General features: G+C 37.4%; 4 protein-coding genes across 4 annotated transcripts; all 4 read left to right on the top strand.

Moving 5' to 3' along the window:
* Positions 1 to 3,353: 3,353 nt before the first annotated feature.
* Positions 3,354 to 4,841, top strand: LOC148784531 (polygalacturonase-like). The gene is made up of 4 exons (XM_088876868.1): positions 3,354 to 3,479; positions 3,578 to 3,886; positions 3,960 to 4,493; positions 4,596 to 4,841. The coding sequence occupies exons 1-4, from the start codon at positions 3,354 to 3,356 to the stop codon at positions 4,839 to 4,841; spliced, it is 1,215 nt and encodes a 404-aa protein (XP_088732994.1).
* Positions 4,842 to 8,914: 4,073 nt separating this feature from the next.
* On the top strand, positions 8,915 to 10,402 carry LOC148784532 (polygalacturonase-like). The gene is made up of 4 exons (XM_088876869.1): positions 8,915 to 9,040; positions 9,139 to 9,447; positions 9,536 to 10,054; positions 10,157 to 10,402. The coding sequence occupies exons 1-4, from the start codon at positions 8,915 to 8,917 to the stop codon at positions 10,400 to 10,402; spliced, it is 1,200 nt and encodes a 399-aa protein (XP_088732995.1).
* Positions 10,403 to 14,468: 4,066 nt separating this feature from the next.
* On the top strand, positions 14,469 to 15,956 carry LOC148784533 (polygalacturonase-like). Its single transcript, XM_088876870.1, has 4 exons — positions 14,469 to 14,594; positions 14,693 to 15,001; positions 15,075 to 15,608; positions 15,711 to 15,956. The coding sequence occupies exons 1-4, from the start codon at positions 14,469 to 14,471 to the stop codon at positions 15,954 to 15,956; spliced, it is 1,215 nt and encodes a 404-aa protein (XP_088732996.1).
* A 4,064-nt stretch (positions 15,957 to 20,020) lies between these two features.
* LOC148784534 (polygalacturonase-like) lies at positions 20,021 to 21,508 on the top strand. Its single transcript, XM_088876871.1, has 4 exons — positions 20,021 to 20,146; positions 20,245 to 20,553; positions 20,627 to 21,160; positions 21,263 to 21,508. The coding sequence occupies exons 1-4, from the start codon at positions 20,021 to 20,023 to the stop codon at positions 21,506 to 21,508; spliced, it is 1,215 nt and encodes a 404-aa protein (XP_088732997.1).
* The last annotated feature ends 759 nt before the right edge of the window (positions 21,509 to 22,267 follow it).

Consider the following 22,267-nt stretch of genomic DNA (forward strand, 5'->3'; position numbering starts at 1 on the left):
TGGTCTATCAATGGGATAGGCTCTCTAATATAGCCAACTAAAGGATGAATAAATTCTTGGGAAACTTAAAGGGACCGCTCCTTAAATGTAACCAATTTACCCACGGTCTTGTTGGTTGAAACAACTGCAGGGTATTCGTCGAGGCGAACTCCAGCAGATATCAACTGCAAAGACATTCACATCAGCAATTTTGTATGGCATCCCCCTTACTAGATATGTTCTAAACTTGAGCAGCTTCTTCCAACACCATGATCCAGTGCTGCTATTAACAGTCCAGATGGACTGACTCCTCATTCTATAGTGGAGGATCCAAGTTACCCCGAATGAATCCCTCTTGATTCGTCACCACTTGCCATAGATGATTGATCATCAAAACCATATTCATGTGATGAATGTTGCTAATACCCATCCATCCCTCATCTTTGGGTGAGCCCCCCTGGTGTTTTGCCACCTTAGCATAACCCGTGTCACGGCTTCTTTGCCATAATAATTTCAAAGCTTTCTTTCCACAGCCCTGATTAATCCGTGCGAAAAAAAAAAGCGCACTCTCCCAGTACACACTGATGAAGTTAGTCACTGATCGGATATGTTGAGTCAGAGCTGCAAACGCTAGGCCATGCTTCCCCAACTAGCTATCCCCCATATCAAACTTAAGCAAGAGCAGTTGATATGTAGTGAGCTTCAACCTTGACGTAATGAGGGGCACCCCCTTTGAGTCATTGCATCTTGGCCTGTTGTTGTAACATCGCATGCTCTAGCTTAACGACCTAGGTGTGAATCATCCTACAATAACGTTCCAGCTCTGATATAATTGGATGTAGCAGCTCCTGCACCTAAGTAAGGAACTCACTAACCAAGTGAACATTAGTATTGAGGTCCCTCTTCTGTTGGTGTTGCTTTGGGAGCATTGCTTTCAATAACTTCAGTTTTTCTAGTAAACGAGTACATAGATGTGCCATGAATGTGGTGCCTCCGGACCCCTGACACTGAAGAAAGGAACCTTGGGAAATTATCTAGATAATTATCAAATTTAACAATCACGGCTCCTGCCCTACCCTCCACTTGTAAAACCAATGGTAAGTGATAATAGGTACGTGGGGTGCTGCTGAGATATGAACTGGAAGGCCACCTTGCTAACCAGGTCTCATTGAATAATACTTTATCAAACATTTCCATAAACTACGGATCCCTTGCTTATGTTGTGCCATGTAAATGCGATTCCTCGCATAGGCAAGTAAACAAATCCATAGTGCAAAATACATGTCTGGAACTTCTTGGCAGCAAGTCCATAAGTTTCACTCATATCTCATACCATATTAAAGTCACTAAAAACTAACCACAGCTTGGCCTCTATTCCCTCAGTTAGCTGCAACACAGTAATCCAAAGGTCATTCATTCACTATGCTCATTGTTTCTATACAAGACCAATATCAAACATGTGTCGTGCAATCTGTAAGTGAACTCCCTACAACGAATGAGTTGCTATGAGTAGCAAAATATCAACATTCAGCTTCGAGGCATCCCAGGTAAGCCATATATGATTACCGGGGTCTGACTAACTAGCAAACAAGGACCTATTGTAAAATATGCCACCCTGCACCCCGTTGACACTACATTGTGTAACCCTAGTTTCGAGCAACCTACAGAACTCTAAACGAAATCCACATACTAATTCCTTCACCACTAGCTGATGGTCTCGATGGCTGAGACCTCTAACATTGTAACAAGTTGCTAGGATCATGATACACCATAAGAGGCACTGCGTCTTTTAGGGTCTTAGGTCGAACCGACGTCCTCATCCTTTACTACATCAAGGAGTTCAAAATATTGTATACAACAATCTCCTTCTCTTTACTACATTCCCCAGCTATAGGGAGACGAAAACCCCCCCCTCCCCGGTTGACATTAGAATTTTATGGCATTGAGTCATCCTGTGCATCTTCTAATTCCAAAGCAGGTGGATCTGTAGGGCCTGGTTTGTGGTTTACATCAACCCCAGTCTGTATATTGTCTTCACTAAACGCATGGTCCACTTCTTGGTTAACAACGCGTGGGTCAGGACTGGTGCAGCGTTGTGCATTGCTGCGTGAACCAGAAGATGGATCCCCTGCCCCCAAAACCTATCCACCCACTTTGATTGAAGGCTCTAAAAAATTGCGAAGGAGTCAAAATGTCCTCGATCAATAACCTGCTCCGCCAAATTTAGGAACTAAGAGAAGTCAAATATTTTTTTAATTGCATCACCCATTACTCTATCGCCGTCAGTACCCGCCTCCTCTGTCGCGAGATTAGAGTCCTCAACAGCCATATTACTACTTGGGACTACCAGCGTGTGTGTGTCCTACTGGATTTGTGGTATTTATCACACTTTAGGTGAGTTGTAATTCACTTTGTTTTTAATTATATTTATGTATTGATCGGAACGTTGTATTGCTTAATTTCTTACAATGTTGATGTATATTATATACTTTTTGCTTCTATAAAAAATAAATAAATTGAGGAGTACTACTAAGGTGGGGGAATAAAAGAGAACAAAGAATGAGAAATTTCATTTTCTAATCATTTATCTTACAATAATACGACAACTCTAGTAGGTCAAGTAATTCAATACATTAAGCATTATAAAAATTTAGTTAATGATCTTACAATGAGAATTTAATTAATGATCTTATATAATAAATTAGACATAAAGTATTAAATACATTGTGTTTTTTTATTAGCTCTAATTTGGTCACTAGAAAAAACTTAAGACAACCTAATACATTTGACGTTACTCAAACTTCTATAACAAATAAAAAAAACATAATACTAATTATTATTAATAATAATTTTTTATAACATAAAATAATATAATATAGAAATATATAGATTAATCGGTATTAATTTTTATTAAATTTCTATAATCGTCCAAATCTTTTCATGATTAACATTTATCGAACGCTAGCCTTATAGTTACTTTGGTATAAACAATTATATGATTTGTGTTTTATTATAGGATTATTATAGTTATATATGTATCTGTAGTTATGCAACATAAAAACATTTAAATTATTCATATTTTTAAAATATATGATGCAGTAACATCAACAAAAGCTATGTACTAAGTAAAATGATATTGAAAAACATATTTGTTTTCTATTCATAGATTTTTAGTTATATGTATTCAAGGATGGTGCTTTTTGGTGCGACAAACTTGTTCAACCACAAAATTGAGTAATCTCTATCCCTGAAACTAATGAGATCGGTTAATGACTGGCACTCAATAGTGTACTATTACTATAAATTCATAGTTAATGTATGCGAAGAACTTACATTATTAAGTACATCAACATCAATAAAATATTAAGAAGGCAATGGCAATAAACTTCATTACAATTATGTTCTTTTTGCCTTTGTTGGCAATCAATGTTAATGCCCAGGGCCCCGTGACATATGATATCACAAAGTATGGTGCGAAATCTGGTGGAGATATCAGTCAGGTTTAATCCGTATTAACTACCGTATTTATGTTCAACAGTTAATTTTTTCTTCATACAAAAATATAATTCTTGAAAAATAACACGCATTTGCATGTTAGGCTCTAATGGATGCTTGGAAGGAGGCATGCAATTCAACTTCCCCAAGTACCATAGTGATACCAGGAGGAACTTGGTCACTTAGTCAGGTAAAATTATTAGGCCCCAATAAGGCCCCTATCGAGCTTCAAGTCCAAGGAACCTTGCAAGCCAATCCAGGTCAATTGCCTAATAAAGAAGGGGAATGGATTACTATCAATTATGTCAATTATTTCACCCTTTCTGGTGGTGGAGTTTTTGATGGTCGAGGACAGGAAGCCTGGAAGCAAAACGATTGCCACAAAAATAAAAATTGCGCCAAGCTTCCTATGGTAAGACCTACCTCCTTATATATCCTCAATTATTTCAAGTAGAATAGGTATACAAATTAACAACCCATAATCACATGCATTTGTGCAGAATCTTAGCTTCAATTTCGTGAACAACTCCATAATTCGTGATGTGACCACGAAAGATAGCAAGAATTTCCACGTGAATTGTATATCGAGCCATAATGTCACGTTCCTCCGATTCACAGTTTCAGCCCCTGGAGATAGCCCAAACACTGATGGTATCCATCTGGGTCGTGACACGATGATCAATATCAAAGATTCCATCATAAAAACAGGAGATGATTGTGTCTCAATTGGAGACGAGAGCAAAGAAATTCACATCCAGAATGTAACTTGTGGTCCAGGACACGGTATTAGCGTTGGAAGCCTTGGTGGGTATGCAGAAGAAAAGGATGTGCAAGGGATATATGTGACAAATTGCACCTTTATTGGCACAACAAATGGCGTCAGGGTGAAGACATGGCCCTCTGCCCCAGCAACGTTGACTGTCAGTGATTTGCATTTTGAAGATTTAATCATGGATAATGTTAGCAGTCCCATTATCATTGATCAAGAATATTGTCCACACAATCTTTGCAAAAAAGATGTAAGTTTCTCAATTTGTGATCCAAATTTTCTAACCCTTCATTTTAAAATAATTTAGACTCTTAGTATACTGATTATATTTTATTTGTTGATTATTTTACAGAGACCATCGTCTATCAAGATCACTAACGTCAGCATTAAGAACGTACGGGGCACGACAAATACTGCAGAGGCGGTGACGTTTATTTGCAGTGGTCTTAAGCCATGCGAGAATGTAGAGGTGGGTGACATTGATCTTACATATAATGGAAATCAAGGTCCTATCACCACCAAATGTGCCAATGTCAAACCCAAATTTGTCGGCAAGCAGAATCCACCAGTGTGTGCCACTACTGCCCAGTCTGCTTAATCAATTTCTTTCACATCAATTTCATATACTTTTTAGTTGAGAATAAAATTTTTGTTTCAATTAGCCTCTTGAAGACTAACTACAATTTATTGGGAGTTTAGCTCATAAGAGAAGTGACCCACTTTTATTTTCCCCTGACATGATGAACAATGTAAAAATAAAATTGGAGCACTTCCTAAACCTGTGAGTTCTTTTAGATGACAACTTTGCTATTAAGTAAATTATTGATGTACGTTAAGTATTCGTGTGACTAATTGTAAATCATATTTAAAATTTTTCAACTATCTAAATTTTCAAGTGGATGGATCAGTATACTATTAGGCACCTGCTTAAAACGTGTAATTATCATCATCAAATTGTGATAGTTAGTGAAACAATTCATTAACATTGTGTCTCTAATTACAATATCAATAAAGCAGTAATCCATAATTTATAGTTAAGAAAGTATGTAGCCACTAAATTTTTCACAATACTGGTATAGTAACTTCCACTAGTAACTTGTCAAGTTAAATACCTGTTGTAATCATGACATTACTCCTGGCAGCCATTGTATTCGTTGTTGATAGTCCGTATGTGGCCAGCAGAATCGCACCTTCCTCTTGACAAGTGAACACATCGTTCAAAAATGGACACAGAAAAAATAAATGACCATGGCATTCTTGCTCATCGAGATCCGGAAGGATAGAAGCTCTATTACCTTTTTGCCACCATGGTCTATCAATGGGATAGGCTCTCTAATATAGCCAACTAAAGGATGAATAAATTCTTGGGAAACTTAAAGGGACCGCTCCTTAAATGTAACCAATTTACCCACGGTCTTGTTGGTTGAAACAACTGCAGGGTATACGCTGAGGCGAACTCCAGCAGATATCAACTGCAAAGACATTCACATCAGCAATTTTGTATGGCATCCCCCTTACTAGATATGTTCTAAACTTGTGCAACTTCTTCCAACACCATGATCCAGTGCTGCTATTAACAGTCCAGATGGACTGACTCCTCATTCTATAGTGGAGGATCCCAGTTACCCCGAATGAATCCCTCTTGATTCGTCACCACTTGCCATAGATGATTGATCATCAAAACCATATTCATGTGATGAATGTTGCTAACACCCATCCATCCCTCATCTTTGGGTGCGCCCCCCTGGTGTTTTGCCACCCTAGCATAACCCGTGTCACGGCTTCTTTGCCAAAATAATTTCAAAGCTTTCTTTCCACAGCCCTGATTAATCCGTGCGAAAAAAAAAAAAGCGCACTCTCCCAGTACACACTGATGAAGTTAGTCACTGATCGGATATGTTGAGTCAGAGCTGCAAACGCTAGGCCATGCTTCCCCAACTAGCTATCCCCCATATCAAACTTAAGCAAGAGCAGTTGATATGTAGTGAGCTTCAACCTTGACGTAATGAGGGGCACCCCCTCTGAGTCATTGCATCTTGTCCTGTTGTTGTAACATCGCATGCTCTAGCTTAACGACCTAGGTGTGAATCATCCTACAATAACGTTCCAGCTCTGATATAATTGGATGTAGCAGCTCCTGCACCTAAGTAAGGAACTCACTAACCAAGTGAACATTAGTATTGAGGTCCCTCTTCTGTTGGTGTTGCTTTGGGAATATTGCTTTCAATAACTTCAGTTTTTCTAGTAAACAAGTACAAAGATGTGCCATGAATGTGGTGCCTCCGGACCCCTGACACTGAAGAAAGGAACCCTGGGAAATTATCTAGATAATTATCAAATTTAACAATCACGGCTCCTGCCCTACCCTCCACTTGTAAAACCAATGGTAAGTGATAATAGGTACGTGGGGTGCTGCTGAGATATGAACTGGAAGACCACCTTGCTAACCAGGTCTCATTGAATAATACTTTATCAAACATTGCCATAAACTACGGATCCCTTGCTTATGTTGTGCCATGTAAATGCGATTCCTCGCATAGGCAAGTAAACAAATCCATAGTGCAAAATACATGTCTGGAACTTCTTGGCAGCAAGTCCATAAGTTTCACTCATATCTCATACCATATTAAAGTCACTAAAAACTAACCACAGCTTGGCCTCTATTCCCTCAGTTAGCTGCAACACAGTAATCCAAAGGTCATTCATTCACTATGCTCATTGTTTCTATACAAGACCAATATCAAACATGTGTCGTGCAATCTGTAAGTGAACTCCCTACAACGAATGAGTTGCTATGAGTAGCAAAATATCAACATTCAGTTTCGAGGCATCCCAGGTAAGCCATATATGATTACCGGGGTCTGACTAACTAGCAAACGAGGACCTATTGTAAAATATGCCACCCTGCAACCCGTTGACACTACATTGTGTAACCCTAGTTTCGAGCAACCTACAGAACTCTAAATGAAATCCACATACTAATTCCTTCACCACTAGCTGATGGTCTCGATGGCTGAGACCTCTAACATTCTAACAAGTTGCTAGGATCATGATACACCATAAGAGGCACTGCGTCTTTTAGGGTCTTAGGTCGAACCGACGTCCTCATCCTTTACTACATCAAGGAGTTCAAAATATTGTATACAACAATCTCCTTCTCTTTACTACATTCCCCAGCTATAGGGAGACTAAACCCCCCCCCCTCCCCGGTTGACATTAGAATTTTATGGCATTGAGTCATCCTGTGCATCTTCTAATTCCAAAGCAGGTGGATCTGTAGGGCCTGGTTTGTGGTTTACATCAACCCCAGTCTGTATATTGTCTTCACTAAACGCATTGTCCACTTCTTGGTTAACAACACGTGGGTCAGGACTGGGGCAGCGTTGTGCATTGCTGCGTGAACCAGAAGATGGATCCCCTGCCCCCAAAACCTATCCACCCACTTTGATTGAAGGCTCTAAAAAATTGCAAAGGAGTCAAAATCTCCTCGATCAATAACCTGCTCCGCCAACTTTCGGAACTAGGAGAAGTCAAATATTTTTTTAATTGCATCACCGATTACTCTATCGCCGTCAGTACCCGCCTCCTCTGTCGTGAGATTAGAGTCCTCAACAGCCATATTACTACTTGGGACTACCAGCGTGTGTGTGTCCTACTGGATTTGTGGTATTTATCACACTTTAGGTGAGTTTGTTGTAATTCACTTTGTTTTTAATTATATTTATGTATTGATCGGAACGTTGTATTGCTTAATTTCTTACAATGTTGATGTAAATTATATAATTTTTGCTTCTATAAAAAATAAATAAATTGAGGAGTACTACTAAGGTGGGGGAATAAAAGAGAACAAAGAATGAGAAATTTCATTTGCTAATCATTTATCTTACAATAATACGACAACTCTAGTAGGTCAAGTAATTCAATACATTAAGCATTATAAAAATTTAGTTAATGATCTTACAATGAGAATTTAATTAATGATCTTATATAATAAATTAGACATAAAGTATTAAATACATTGTGTTTTTTTATTAGCTCTAATTTGGTCACTAGAAAAAACTTAAGACAACCTAATACATTTGACGTTACTCAAACTTCTATAACAAATAAAAAAAACATAATACTAATTATTATTATTAATAATAATTTTTTATAACATAAAATAATATAATATAGAAATATATAGATTAATCGGTATTAATTTTTATTAAATTTCTATAATCGTCCAAATCTTTTCATGATTAACATTTATCGAACGCTAGCCTTATAGTTACTTTGGTATAAGCAATTATATGATTTGTGTTTTATTATAGGATTATTATAGTTATATATGTATCTGTAGTTATGCAACATAAAAACATTTAAATTATTCATATTTTTAAAATATATGATGCAGTAACATCAACAAAAGCTATGTACTAAGTAAAATGATATTGAAAAACATATTTGTTTTCTATTCATAGATTTTTAGTTATATGTATTCAAGGATGGTGCTTTTTGGTGCGACAAACTTGTTCAACCACAAAATTGAGTAATCTCTATCCCTGAAACTAATCAGATCGGTTACTGATTGGCACTCAATAGTGTACTATTACTATAAATTCATAGTTAATGTATGCAAAGAACTTACATTATTAAGTACATCAACATCAATAAAATATTAAGAAGGCAATGGCAATAAACTTCATTACAATTATGTTCTTTTTGCCTTTGTTGGCAATCAATGTTAATGCCCAGGGCCCCGTGACATATGATATCACAAAGTATGGTGCGAAATCTGGTGGAGATATCAGTCAGGTTTAATCCGTATTAACTACCGTATTTATGTTCAACAGTTAATTTTTTCTTCATACAAAAATATAATTCTTGAAAAATAACACGCATTTGCATGTTAGGCTCTAATGGATGCTTGGAAGGAGGCATGCAATTCAACTTCCCCAAGTACCATAGTGATACCAGGAGGAACTTGGTCACTTAGTCAGGTAAAATTATTAGGCCCCAATAAGGCCCCTATCGAGCTTCAAGTCCAAGGAACCTTGCAAGCCAATCCAGGTCAATTGCCTAATAAAGAAGGGGAATGGATTACTATCAATTATGTCAATTATTTCACCCTTTCTGGTGGTGGAGTTTTTGATGGTCGAGGACAGGAAGCCTGGAAGCAAAACGATTGCCACAAAAATAAAAATTGCGCCAAGCTTCCTATGGTAAGACCTACCTCCTTATATATCCTCAATTATTTCAAGTAGAATAGGTATACAAATTAACAACCCATAATCACATGCATTTGTGCAGAATCTTAGCTTCAATTTCGTGAACAACTCCATAATTCGTGATGTGACCACGAAAGATAGCAAGAATTTCCACGTGAATTGTATATCGAGCCATAATGTCACGTTCCTCCGATTCACAGTTTCAGCCCCTGGAGATAGCCCAAACACTGATGGTGTCCATCTGGGTCGTGACACGATGATCAATATCAAAGATTCCATCATAAAAACAGGAGATGATTGTGTCTCAATTGGAGACGAGAGCAAAGAAATTCACATCCAGAATGTAACTTGTGGTCCAGGACACGGTATTAGCGTTGGAAGCCTTGGTGGGTATGCAGAAGAAAAGGATGTGCAAGGGATATATGTGACAAATTGCACCTTTATTGGCACAACAAATGGCGTCAGGGTGAAGACATGGCCCTCTGCCCCAGCAACGTTGACTGTCAGTGATTTGCATTTTGAAGATTTAATCATGGATAATGTTAGCAGTCCCATTATCATTGATCAAGAATATTGTCCACACAATCTTTGCAAAAAAGATGTAAGTTTCTCAATTTGTGATCCAAATTTTCTAACCCTTCATTTTAAAATAATTTAGACTCTTAGTATACTGATTATATTTTATTTGTTGATTATTTTACAGAGACCATCGTCTATCAAGATCACTAACGTCAGCATTAAGAACGTACGGGGCACGACAAATACTGCAGAGGCGGTGACGTTTATTTGCAGTGGTCTTAAGCCATGCGAGAATGTAGAGGTGGGTGACATTGATCTTACATATAATGGAAATCAAGGTCCTATCACCACCAAATGTGCCAATGTCAAACCCAAATTTGTCGGCAAGCAGAATCCACCAGTGTGTGCCACTACTGCCCAGTCTGCTTAATCAATTTCTTTCACATCAATTTCATATACTTTTTAGTTGAGAATAAAATTTTTGTTTCAATTAGCCTCTTGAAGACTAACTACAATTTATTGGGAGTTTAGCTCATAAGAGAAGTGACCCACTTTTATTTTCCCCTGACATGATGAACAATGTAAAAATAAAATTGGAGCACTTCCTAAACCTGTGAGTTCTTTTAGATGACAACTTTGCTATTAAGTAAATTATTGATGTACGTTAAGTATTCGTGTGACTAATTGTAAATCATATTTAAAATTTTTCAACTATCTAAATTTTCAAGTGGATGGATCAGTATACTATTAGGCACCTGCTTAAAACGTGTAATTATCGTCATCAAATTGTGATAGTTAGTGAAACAATTCATTAACATTGTGTCTCTAATTACAATATCAATAAAGCAGTAATCCATAATTTATAGTTAAGAAAGTATGTAGCCACTAAATTTTTCACAATACTGGTATAGTAACTTCCACTAGTAACTTGTCAAGTTAAATACCTGTTGTAATCATGACATTACTCCTCGCAGCCATTGTATTCGTTGTTGATAGTCCGTATGTGGTCAGCAGAATCGCACCTTCCTCTTGACAAGTGAACACATCGTTCAAAAATGGACACAGAAAAAATAAATGACCATGGCATTCTTGCTCATCGAGATCCTGAAGGATAGAAGCTCTATTACCTTTTTGCCACCATGGTCTATCAATGGGATAGGCTCTCTAATATAGCCAACTAAAGGATGAATAAATTCTTGGGAAACTTAAAGGGACCGCTCCTTAAATGTAACCAATTTACCCACGGTCTTGTTGGTTGAAACAACTGCAGGGTATTCGTCGAGGCGAACTCCAGCAGATATCAACTGCAAAGACATTCACATCAGCAATTTTGTATGGCATCCCCCTTACTAGATATGTTCTAAACTTGAGCAGCTTCTTCCAACACCATGATCCAGTGCTGCTATTAACAGTCCAGATGGACTGACTCCTCATTCTATAGTGGAGGATCCAAGTTACCCCGAATGAATCCCTCTTGATTCGTCACCACTTGCCATAGATGATTGATCATCAAAACCATATTCATGTGATGAATGTTGCTAATACCCATCCATCCCTCATCTTTGGGTGAGCCCCCCTGGTGTTTTGCCACCTTAGCATAACCCGTGTCACGGCTTCTTTGCCATAATAATTTCAAAGCTTTCTTTCCACAGCCCTGATTAATCCGTGCGAAAAAAAAAAGCGCACTCTCCCAGTACACACTGATGAAGTTAGTCACTGATCGGATATGTTGAGTCAGAGCTGCAAACGCTAGGCCATGCTTCCCCAACTAGCTATCCCCCATATCAAACTTAAGCAAGAGCAGTTGATATGTAGTGAGCTTCAACCTTGACGTAATGAGGGGCACCCCCTTTGAGTCATTGCATCTTGGCCTGTTGTTGTAACATCGCATGCTCTAGCTTAACGACCTAGGTGTGAATCATCCTACAATAACGTTCCAGCTCTGATATAATTGGATGTAGCAGCTCCTGCACCTAAGTAAGGAACTCACTAACCAAGTGAACATTAGTATTGAGGTCCCTCTTCTGTTGGTGTTGCTTTGGGAGCATTGCTTTCAATAACTTCAGTTTTTCTAGTAAACGAGTACATAGATGTGCCATGAATGTGGTGCCTCCGGACCCCTGACACTGAAGAAAGGAACCTTGGGAAATTATCTAGATAATTATCAAATTTAACAATCACGGCTCCTGCCCTACCCTCCACTTGTAAAACCAATGGTAAGTGATAATAGGTACGTGGGGTGCTGCTGAGATATGAACTGGAAGGCCACCTTGCTAACCAGGTCTCATTGAATAATACTTTATCAAACATTTCCATAAACTACGGATCCCTTGCTTATGTTGTGCCATGTAAATGCGATTCCTCGCATAGGCAAGTAAACAAATCCATAGTGCAAAATACATGTCTGGAACTTCTTGGCAGCAAGTCCATAAGTTTCACTCATATCTCATACCATATTAAAGTCACTAAAAACTAACCACAGCTTGGCCTCTATTCCCTCAGTTAGCTGCAACACAGTAATCCAAAGGTCATTCATTCACTATGCTCATTGTTTCTATACAAGACCAATATCAAACATGTGTCGTGCAATCTGTAAGTGAACTCCCTACAACGAATGAGTTGCTATGAGTAGCAAAATATCAACATTCAGCTTCGAGGCATCCCAGGTAAGCCATATATGATTACCGGGGTCTGACTAACTAGCAAACAAGGACCTATTGTAAAATATGCCACCCTGCACCCCGTTGACACTACATTGTGTAACCCTAGTTTCGAGCAACCTACAGAACTCTAAACGAAATCCACATACTAATTCCTTCACCACTAGCTGATGGTCTCGATGGCTGAGACCTCTAACATTGTAACAAGTTGCTAGGATCATGATACACCATAAGAGGCACTGCGTCTTTTAGGGTCTTAGGTCGAACCGACGTCCTCATCCTTTACTACATCAAGGAGTTCAAAATATTGTATACAACAATCTCCTTCTCTTTACTACATTCCCCAGCTATAGGGAGACGAAAACCCCCCCCTCCCCGGTTGACATTAGAATTTTATGGCATTGAGTCATCCTGTGCATCTTCTAATTCCAAAGCAGGTGGATCTGTAGGGCCTGGTTTGTGGTTTACATCAACCCCAGTCTGTATATTGTCTTCACTAAACGCATGGTCCACTTCTTGGTTAACAACGCGTGGGTCAGGACTGGTGCAGCGTTGTGCATTGCTGCGTGAACCAGAAGATGGATCCCCTGCCCCCAAAACCTATCCACCCACTTTGATTGAAGGCTCTAAAAAATTGCGAAGGAGTCAAAATGTCCTCGATCAATAACCTGCTCCGCCAAATTTAGGAACTAAGAGAAGTCAAATATTTTTTTAATTGCATCACCCATTACTCTATCGCCGTCAGTACCCGCCTCCTCTGTCGCGAGATTAGAGTCCTCAACAGCCATATTACTACTTGGGACTACCAGCGTGTGTGTGTCCTACTGGATTTGTGGTATTTATCACACTTTAGGTGAGTTGTAATTCACTTTGTTTTTAATTATATTTATGTATTGATCGGAACGTTGTATTGCTTAATTTCTTACAATGTTGATGTATATTATATACTTTTTGCTTCTATAAAAAATAAATAAATTGAGGAGTACTACTAAGGTGGGGGAATAAAAGAGAACAAAGAATGAGAAATTTCATTTTCTAATCATTTATCTTACAATAATACGACAACTCTAGTAGGTCAAGTAATTCAATACATTAAGCATTATAAAAATTTAGTTAATGATCTTACAATGAGAATTTAATTAATGATCTTATATAATAAATTAGACATAAAGTATTAAATACATTGTATTTTTTTATTAGCTCTAATTTGGTCACTAGAAAAAACTTAAGACAACCTAATACATTTGACGTTCCTCAAACTTCTTTAACAAATAAAAAAAACATAATACTAATTATTATTATTAATAATAATTTTTTATAACATAAAATAATATAATATAGAAATATATAGATTAATCGGTATTAATTTTTATTAAATTTCTATAATCGTCCAAATCTTTTCATGATTAACATTTATCGAACGCTAGCCTTATAGTTACTTTGGTATAAACAATTATATGATTTGTGTTTTATTATAGGATTATTATAGTTATATATGTATCTGTAGTTATGCAACATAAAAACATTTAAATTATTCATATTTTTAAAATATATGATGCAGTAACATCAACAAAAGCTATGTACTAAGTAAAATGATATTGAAAAACATATTTGTTTTCTATTCATAGATTTTTAGTTATATGTATTCAAGGATGGTGCTTTTTGGTGCGACAAACTTGTTCAACCACAAAATTGAGTAATCTCTATCCCTGAAACTAATGAGATCGGTTAATGACTGGCACTCAATAGTGTACTATTACTATAAATTCATAGTTAATGTATGCGAAGAACTTACATTATTAAGTACATCAACATCAATAAAATATTAAGAAGGCAATGGCAATAAACTTCATTACAATTATGTTCTTTTTGCCTTTGTTGGCAATCAATGTTAATGCCCAGGGCCCCGTGACATATGATATCACAAAGTATGGTGCGAAATCTGGTGGAGATATCAGTCAGGTTTAATCCGTATTAACTACCGTATTTATGTTCAACAGTTAATTTTTTCTTCATACAAAAATATAATTCTTGAAAAATAACACGCATTTGCATGTTAGGCTCTAATGGATGCTTGGAAGGAGGCATGCAATTCAACTTCCCCAAGTACCATAGTGATACCAGGAGGAACTTGGTCACTTAGTCAGGTAAAATTATTAGGCCCCAATAAGGCCCCTATCGAGCTTCAAGTCCAAGGAACCTTGCAAGCCAATCCAGGTCAATTGCCTAATAAAGAAGGGGAATGGATTACTATCAATTATGTCAATTATTTCACCCTTTCTGGTGGTGGAGTTTTTGATGGTCGAGGACAGGAAGCCTGGAAGCAAAACGATTGCCACAAAAATAAAAATTGCGCCAAGCTTCCTATGGTAAGACCTACCTCCTTATATATCCTCAATTATTTCAAGTAGAATAGGTATACAAATTAACAACCCATAATCACATGCATTTGTGCAGAATCTTAGCTTCAATTTCGTGAACAACTCCATAATTCGTGATGTGACCACGAAAGATAGCAAGAATTTCCACGTGAATTGTATATCGAGCCATAATGTCACGTTCCTCCGATTCACAGTTTCAGCCCCTGGAGATAGCCCAAACACTGATGGTATCCATCTGGGTCGTGACACGATGATCAATATCAAAGATTCCATCATAAAAACAGGAGATGATTGTGTCTCAATTGGAGACGAGAGCAAAGAAATTCACATCCAGAATGTAACTTGTGGTCCAGGACACGGTATTAGCGTTGGAAGCCTTGGTGGGTATGCAGAAGAAAAGGATGTGCAAGGGATATATGTGACAAATTGCACCTTTATTGGCACAACAAATGGCGTCAGGGTGAAGACATGGCCCTCTGCCCCAGCAACGTTGACTGTCAGTGATTTGCATTTTGAAGATTTAATCATGGATAATGTTAGCAGTCCCATTATCATTGATCAAGAATATTGTCCACACAATCTTTGCAAAAAAGATGTAAGTTTCTCAATTTGTGATCCAAATTTTCTAACCCTTCATTTTAAAATAATTTAGACTCTTAGTATACTGATTATATTTTATTTGTTGATTATTTTACAGAGACCATCGTCTATCAAGATCACTAACGTCAGCATTAAGAACGTACGGGGCACGACAAATACTGCAGAGGCGGTGACGTTTATTTGCAGTGGTCTTAAGCCATGCGAGAATGTAGAGGTGGGTGACATTGATCTTACATATAATGGAAATCAAGGTCCTATCACCACCAAATGTGCCAATGTCAAACCCAAATTTGTCGGCAAGCAGAATCCACCAGTGTGTGCCACTACTGCCCAGTCTGCTTAATCAATTTCTTTCACATCAATTTCATATACTTTTTAGTTGAGAATAAAATTTTTGTTTCAATTAGCCTCTTGAAGACTAACTACAATTTATTGGGAGTTTAGCTCATAAGAGAAGTGACCCACTTTTATTTTCCCCTGACATGATGAACAATGTAAAAATAAAATTGGAGCACTTCCTAAACCTGTGAGTTCTTTTAGATGACAACTTTGCTATTAAGTAAATTATTGATGTACGTTAAGTATTCGTGTGACTAATTGTAAATCATATTTAAAATTTTTCAACTATCTAAATTTTCAAGTGGATGGATCAGTATACTATTAGGCACCTGCTTAAAACGTGTAATTATCGTCATCAAATTGTGATAGTTAGTGAAACAATTCATTAACATTGTGTCTCTAATTACAATATCAATAAAGCAGTAATCCATAATTTATAGTTAAGAAAGTATGTAGCCACTAAATTTTTCACAATACTGGTATAGTAACTTCCACTAGTAACTTGTCAAGTTAAATACCTGTTGTAATCATGACATTACTCCTCGCAGCCATTGTATTCGTTGTTGATAGTCCGTATGTGGTCAGCAGAATCGCACCTTCCTCTTGACAAGTGAACACATCGTTCAAAAATGGACACAGAAAAAATAAATGACCATGGCATTCTTGCTCATCGAGATCCTGAAGGATAGAAGCTCTATTACCTTTTTGCCACCATGGTCTATCAATGGGATAGGCTCTCTAATATAGCCAACTAAAGGATGAATAAATTCTTGGGAAACTTAAAGGGACCGCTCCTTAAATGTAACCAATTTACCCACGGTCTTGTTGGTTGAAACAACTGCAGGGTATTCGTCGAGGCGAACTCCAGCAGATATCAACTGCAAAGACATTCACATCAGCAATTTTGTATGGCATCCCCCTTACTAGATATGTTCTAAACTTGAGCAGCTTCTTCCAACACCATGATCCAGTGCTGCTATTAACAGTCCAGATGGACTGACTCCTCATTCTATAGTGGAGGATCCAAGTTACCCCGAATGAATCCCTCTTGATTCGTCACCACTTGCCATAGATGATTGATCATCAAAACCATATTCATGTGATGAATGTTGCTAATACCCATCCATCCCTCATCTTTGGGTGAGCCCCCCTGGTGTTTTGCCACCTTAGCATAACCCGTGTCACGGCTTCTTTGCCATAATAATTTCAAAGCTTTCTTTCCACAGCCCTGATTAATCCGTGCGAAAAAAAAAAGCGCACTCTCCCAGTACACACTGATGAAGTTAGTCACTGATCGGATATGTTGAGTCAGAGCTGCAAACGCTAGGCCATGCTTCCCCAACTAGCTATCCCCCATATCAAACTTAAGCAAGAGCAGTTGATATGTAGTGAGTTTCAACCTTGACGTAATGAGGGGCACCCCCTTTGAGTCATTGCATCTTGGCCTGTTGTTGTAACATCGCATGCTCTAGCTTAACGACCTAGGTGTGAATCATCCTACAATAACGTTCCAGCTCTGATATAATTGGATGTAGCAGCTCCTGCACCTAAGTAAGGAACTCACTAACCAAGTGAACATTAGTATTGAGGTCCCTCTTCTGTTGGTGTTGCTTTGGGAGCATTGCTTTCAATAACTTCAGTTTTTCTAGTAAACGAGTACATAGATGTGCCATGAATGTGGTGCCTCCGGACCCCTGACACTGAAGAAAGGAACCTTGGGAAATTATCTAGATAATTATCAAATTTAACAATCACGGCTCCTGCCCTACCCTCCACTTGTAAAACCAATGGTAAGTGATAATAGGTACGTGGGGTGCTGTTGAGATATGAACTGGAAGGCCACCTTGCTAACCAGGTCTCATTGAATAATACTTTATCAAACATTTCCATAAACTACGGATCCCTTGCTTATGTTGTGCCATGTAAATGCGATTCCTCGCATAGGCAAGTAAACAAATCCATAGTGCAAAATACATGTCTGGAACTTCTTGGCAGCAAGTCCATAAGTTTCACTCATATCTCATACCATATTAAAGTCACTAAAAACTAACCACAGCTTGGCCTCTATTCCCTCAGTTAGCTGCAACACAGTAATCCAAAGGTCATTCATTCACTATGCTCATTGTTTCTATAAAAGACCAATATCAAACATGTGTCGTGCAATCTGTAAGTGAACTCCCTACAACGAATGAGTTGCTATGAGTAGCAAAATATCAACATTCAGCTTCGAGGCATCCCAGGTAAGTCATATATGATTACCGGGGTCTGACTAACTAGCTAACGAGGACCTATTGTAAAATATGCCACCCTGCACCCCGTTGACACTACATTGTGTAACCCTAGTTTCGAGCAACCTACAGAACTCTAAACGAAACCCACATACTAATTCCTTCACCACTAGCTGATGGTCTCGATGGCTGAGACCTCTAACATTCTAACAAGTTGCTAGGATCATGATACACCATAAGAGGCACTGCGTCTTTTAGGGTCTTAGGTCGAACCGACGTCCTCATCCTTTACTACATCAAGGAGTTCAAAATATTGTATACAACAATCTCCTTCTCTTTACTACATTCCCCAGCTATAGGGAGACTAAAACCCCCCCCCTCCCCGGTTGACATTAGAATTTTATGGCATTGAGTCATCCTGTGCATCTTCTAATTCCAAAGCAGGTGGATCTGTAGGGCCTGGTTTGTGGTTTACATCAACCCCAGTCTGTATATTGTCTTCACTAAACGCATGGTCCACTTCTTGGTTAACAACGCGTGGGTCAGGACTGGTGCAGCGTTGTGCATTGCTGCGTGAACCAGAAGATGGATCCCCTGCCCCCAAAACCTATCCACCCACTTTGATTGAAGGCTCTAAAAAATTGCGAAGGAGTCAAAATGTCCTCGATCAATAACCTGCTCCGCCAAATTTAGGAACTAAGAGAAGTCAAATATTTTTTTAATTGCATCACCCATTACTCTATCGCCGTCAGTACCCGCCTCCTCTGTCGCGAGATTAGAGTCCTCAACAGCCATATTACTACTTGGGACTACCAGCGTGTGTGTGTCCTACTGGATTTGTGGTATTTATCACACTTTAGGTGAGTTGTAATTCACTTTGTTTTTAATTATATTTATGTATTGATCGGAACGTTGTATTGCTTAATTTCTTACAATGTTGATGTATATTATATAATTTTTGCTTCTATAAAAAATAAATAAATTGAGGAGTACTACTAAGGTGGGGGAATAAAAGAGAACAAAGAATGAGAAATTTCATTTTCTAATCATTTATCTTACAATAATACGACAACTCTAGTAGGTCAAGTAATTCAATACATTAAGCATTATAAAAATTTAGTTAATGATCTTACAATGAGAATTTAATTAATGATCTTATATAATAAATTAGACATAAAGTATTAAATACATTGTGTTTTTTTATTAGCTCTAATTTGGTCACTAGAAAAAACTTAAGACAACCTAATACATTTGACGTTACTCAAACTTCTATAACAAATAAAAAAAACATAATACTAATTATTATTAATAATAATTTTTTATAACATAAAATAATATAATATAGAAATATATAGATTAATCGGTATTAATTTTTATTAAATTTCTATAATCGTCCAAATCTTTTCATGATTAACATTTATCGAACGCTAGCCTTATAGTTACTTTGGTATAAACAATTATATGATTTGTGTTTTATTATAGGATTATTATAGTTATATATGTATCTGTAGTTATGCAACATAAAAACATTTAAATTATTCATATTTTTAAAATATATGATGCAGTAACATCAACAAAAGCTATGTACTAAGTAAAATGATATTGAAAAACATATTTGTTTTCTATTCATAGATTTTTAGTTATATGTATTCAAGGATGGTGCTTTTTGGTGCGACAAACTTGTTCAACCACAAAATTGAGTAATCTCTATCCCTGAAACTAATGAGATCGGTTAATGATTGGCACTCAATAGTGTACTATTACTATAAATTCATAGTTAATGTATGCGAAGAACTTACATTATTAAGTACATCAACATCAATAAAATATTAAGAAGGCAATGGCAATAAACTTCATTACAATTATGTTCTTTTTGCCTTTGTTGGCAATCAATGTTAATGCCCAGGGCCCCGTGACATATGATATCACAAAGTATGGTGCGAAATCTGGTGGAGATATCAGTCAGGTTTAATCCGTATTAACTACCGTATTTATGTTCAACAGTTAATTTTTTCTTCATACAAAAATATAATTCTTGAAAAATAACACGCATTTGCATGTTAGGCTCTAATGGATGCTTGGAAGGAGGCATGCAATTCAACTTCCCCAAGTACCATAGTGATACCAGGAGGAACTTGGTCACTTAGTCAGGTAAAATTATTAGGCCCCAATAAGGCCCCTATCGAGCTTCAAGTCCAAGGAACCTTGCAAGCCAATCCAGGTCAATTGCCTAATAAAGAAGGGGAATGGATTACTATCAATTATGTCAATTATTTCACCCTTTCTGGTGGTGGAGTTTTTGATGGTCGAGGACAGGAAGCCTGGAAGCAAAACGATTGCCACAAAAATAAAAATTGCGCCAAGCTTCCTATGGTAAGACCTACCTCCTTATATATCCTCAATTATTTCAAGTAGAATAGGTATACAAATTAACAACCCATAATCACATGCATTTGTGCAGAATCTTAGCTTCAATTTCGTGAACAACTCCATAATTCGTGATGTGACCACGAAAGATAGCAAGAATTTCCACGTGAATTGTATATCGAGCCATAATGTCACGTTCCTCCGATTCACAGTTTCAGCCCCTGGAGATAGCCCAAACACTGATGGTATCCATCTGGGTCGTGACACGATGATCAATATCAAAGATTCCATCATAAAAACAGGAGATGATTGTGTCTCAATTGGAGACGAGAGCAAAGAAATTCACATCCAGAATGTAACTTGTGGTCCAGGACACGGTATTAGCGTTGGAAGCCTTGGTGGGTATGCAGAAGAAAAGGATGTGCAAGGGATATATGTGACAAATTGCACCTTTATTGGCACAACAAATGGCGTCAGGGTGAAGACATGGCCCTCTGCCCCAGCAACGTTGACTGTCAGTGATTTGCATTTTGAAGATTTAATCATGGATAATGTTAGCAGTCCCATTATCATTGATCAAGAATATTGTCCACACAATCTTTGCAAAAAAGATGTAAGTTTCTCAATTTGTGATCCAAATTTTCTAACCCTTCATTTTAAAATAATTTAGACTCTTAGTATACTGATTATATTTTATTTGTTGATTATTTTACAGAGACCATCATCTATCAAGATCACTAACGTCAGCATTAAGAACGTACGGGGCACGACAAATACTGCAGAGGCGGTGACGTTTATTTGCAGTGGTCTTAAGCCATGCGAGAATGTAGAGGTGGGTGACATTGATCTTACATATAATGGAAATCAAGGTCCTATCACCACCAAATGTGCCAATGTCAAACCCAAATTTGTCGGCAAGCAGAATCCACCAGTGTGTGCCACTACTGCCCAGTCTGCTTAATCAGTTTCTTTCACATCAATTTCATATACTTTTTAGTTGAGAATAAAATTTTTGTTTCAATTAGCCTCTTGAAGACTAACTACAATTTATTGGGAGTTTAGCTCATAAGAGAAGTGACCCACTTTTATTTTCCCTTGACATGATGAACAATGTAAAAATAAAATTGGAGCACTTCCTAAACCTGTGAGTTCTTTTAGATGACAACTTTGCTATTAAGTAAATTATTGATGTACGTTAAGTATTCGTGTGACTAATTGTAAATCATATTTAAAATTTTTCAACTATCTAAATTTTCAAGTGGATGGATCAGTATACTATTAGGCACCTGCTTAAAACGTGTAATTATCGTCATCAAATTGTGATAGTTAGTGAAACAATTCATTAACATTGTGTCTCTAATTACAATATCAATAAAGCAGTAATCCATAATTTATAGTTAAGAAAGTATGTAGCCACTAAATTTTTCACAATACTGGTATAGTAACTTCCACTAGTAACTTGTCAAGTTAAATACCTGTTGTAATCATGACATTACTCCTCGCAGCCATTGTATTCGTTGTTGATAGTCCGTATGTGGCCAGCAGAATCGCACCTTCCTCTTGACAAGTGAACACATCGTTCAAAAATGGACACAGAAAAAATAAATGACCATGGCATTCTTGCTCATCGAGATCCTGAAGGATAGAAGCTCTATTACCTTTTTGCCACCATGGTCTATCAATGGGATAGGCTCTCTAATATAGCCAACTAAAGGATGAA

This window comes from Sesamum indicum, linkage group LG13 (assembly GCF_026168435.1).
Source record: "Sesamum indicum cultivar Baizhima isolate 11 linkage group LG13, ASM2616843v1, whole genome shotgun sequence".
Lineage (NCBI taxonomy): Eukaryota > Viridiplantae > Streptophyta > Magnoliopsida > Lamiales > Pedaliaceae > Sesamum > Sesamum indicum.

What these genes read in the sequence shown, in the direction of transcription:
- LOC148784531 (XM_088876868.1), top strand. Translation starts at nt 3,354, where the DNA reads ATGGCAATAAACTTCATTACAATTATGTTCTTTTTGCCTTTGTTGGCA. An exon ending in CTGGTGGAGATATCAGTCAG is followed by an intron (nt 3,480 to 3,577) that starts GTTTAATCCGTA and finishes TTTGCATGTTAG; the next exon opens with GCTCTAATGGATGCTTGGAA. An exon ending in ATTGCGCCAAGCTTCCTATG is followed by an intron (nt 3,887 to 3,959) that starts GTAAGACCTACC and finishes AACCCATAATCA; the next exon opens with CATGCATTTGTGCAGAATCT.
- LOC148784532 (XM_088876869.1), top strand. Translation starts at nt 8,915, where the DNA reads ATGGCAATAAACTTCATTACAATTATGTTCTTTTTGCCTTTGTTGGCA. An exon ending in CTGGTGGAGATATCAGTCAG is followed by an intron (nt 9,041 to 9,138) that starts GTTTAATCCGTA and finishes TTTGCATGTTAG; the next exon opens with GCTCTAATGGATGCTTGGAA. An exon ending in ATTGCGCCAAGCTTCCTATG is followed by an intron (nt 9,448 to 9,535) that starts GTAAGACCTACC and finishes GCATTTGTGCAG; the next exon opens with AATCTTAGCTTCAATTTCGT.
- LOC148784533 (XM_088876870.1), top strand. Translation starts at nt 14,469, where the DNA reads ATGGCAATAAACTTCATTACAATTATGTTCTTTTTGCCTTTGTTGGCA. An exon ending in ATTGCGCCAAGCTTCCTATG is followed by an intron (nt 15,002 to 15,074) that starts GTAAGACCTACC and finishes AACCCATAATCA; the next exon opens with CATGCATTTGTGCAGAATCT. An exon ending in ACAATCTTTGCAAAAAAGAT is followed by an intron (nt 15,609 to 15,710) that starts GTAAGTTTCTCA and finishes ATTATTTTACAG; the next exon opens with AGACCATCGTCTATCAAGAT.
- LOC148784534 (XM_088876871.1), top strand. Translation starts at nt 20,021, where the DNA reads ATGGCAATAAACTTCATTACAATTATGTTCTTTTTGCCTTTGTTGGCA. An exon ending in CTGGTGGAGATATCAGTCAG is followed by an intron (nt 20,147 to 20,244) that starts GTTTAATCCGTA and finishes TTTGCATGTTAG; the next exon opens with GCTCTAATGGATGCTTGGAA. An exon ending in ATTGCGCCAAGCTTCCTATG is followed by an intron (nt 20,554 to 20,626) that starts GTAAGACCTACC and finishes AACCCATAATCA; the next exon opens with CATGCATTTGTGCAGAATCT.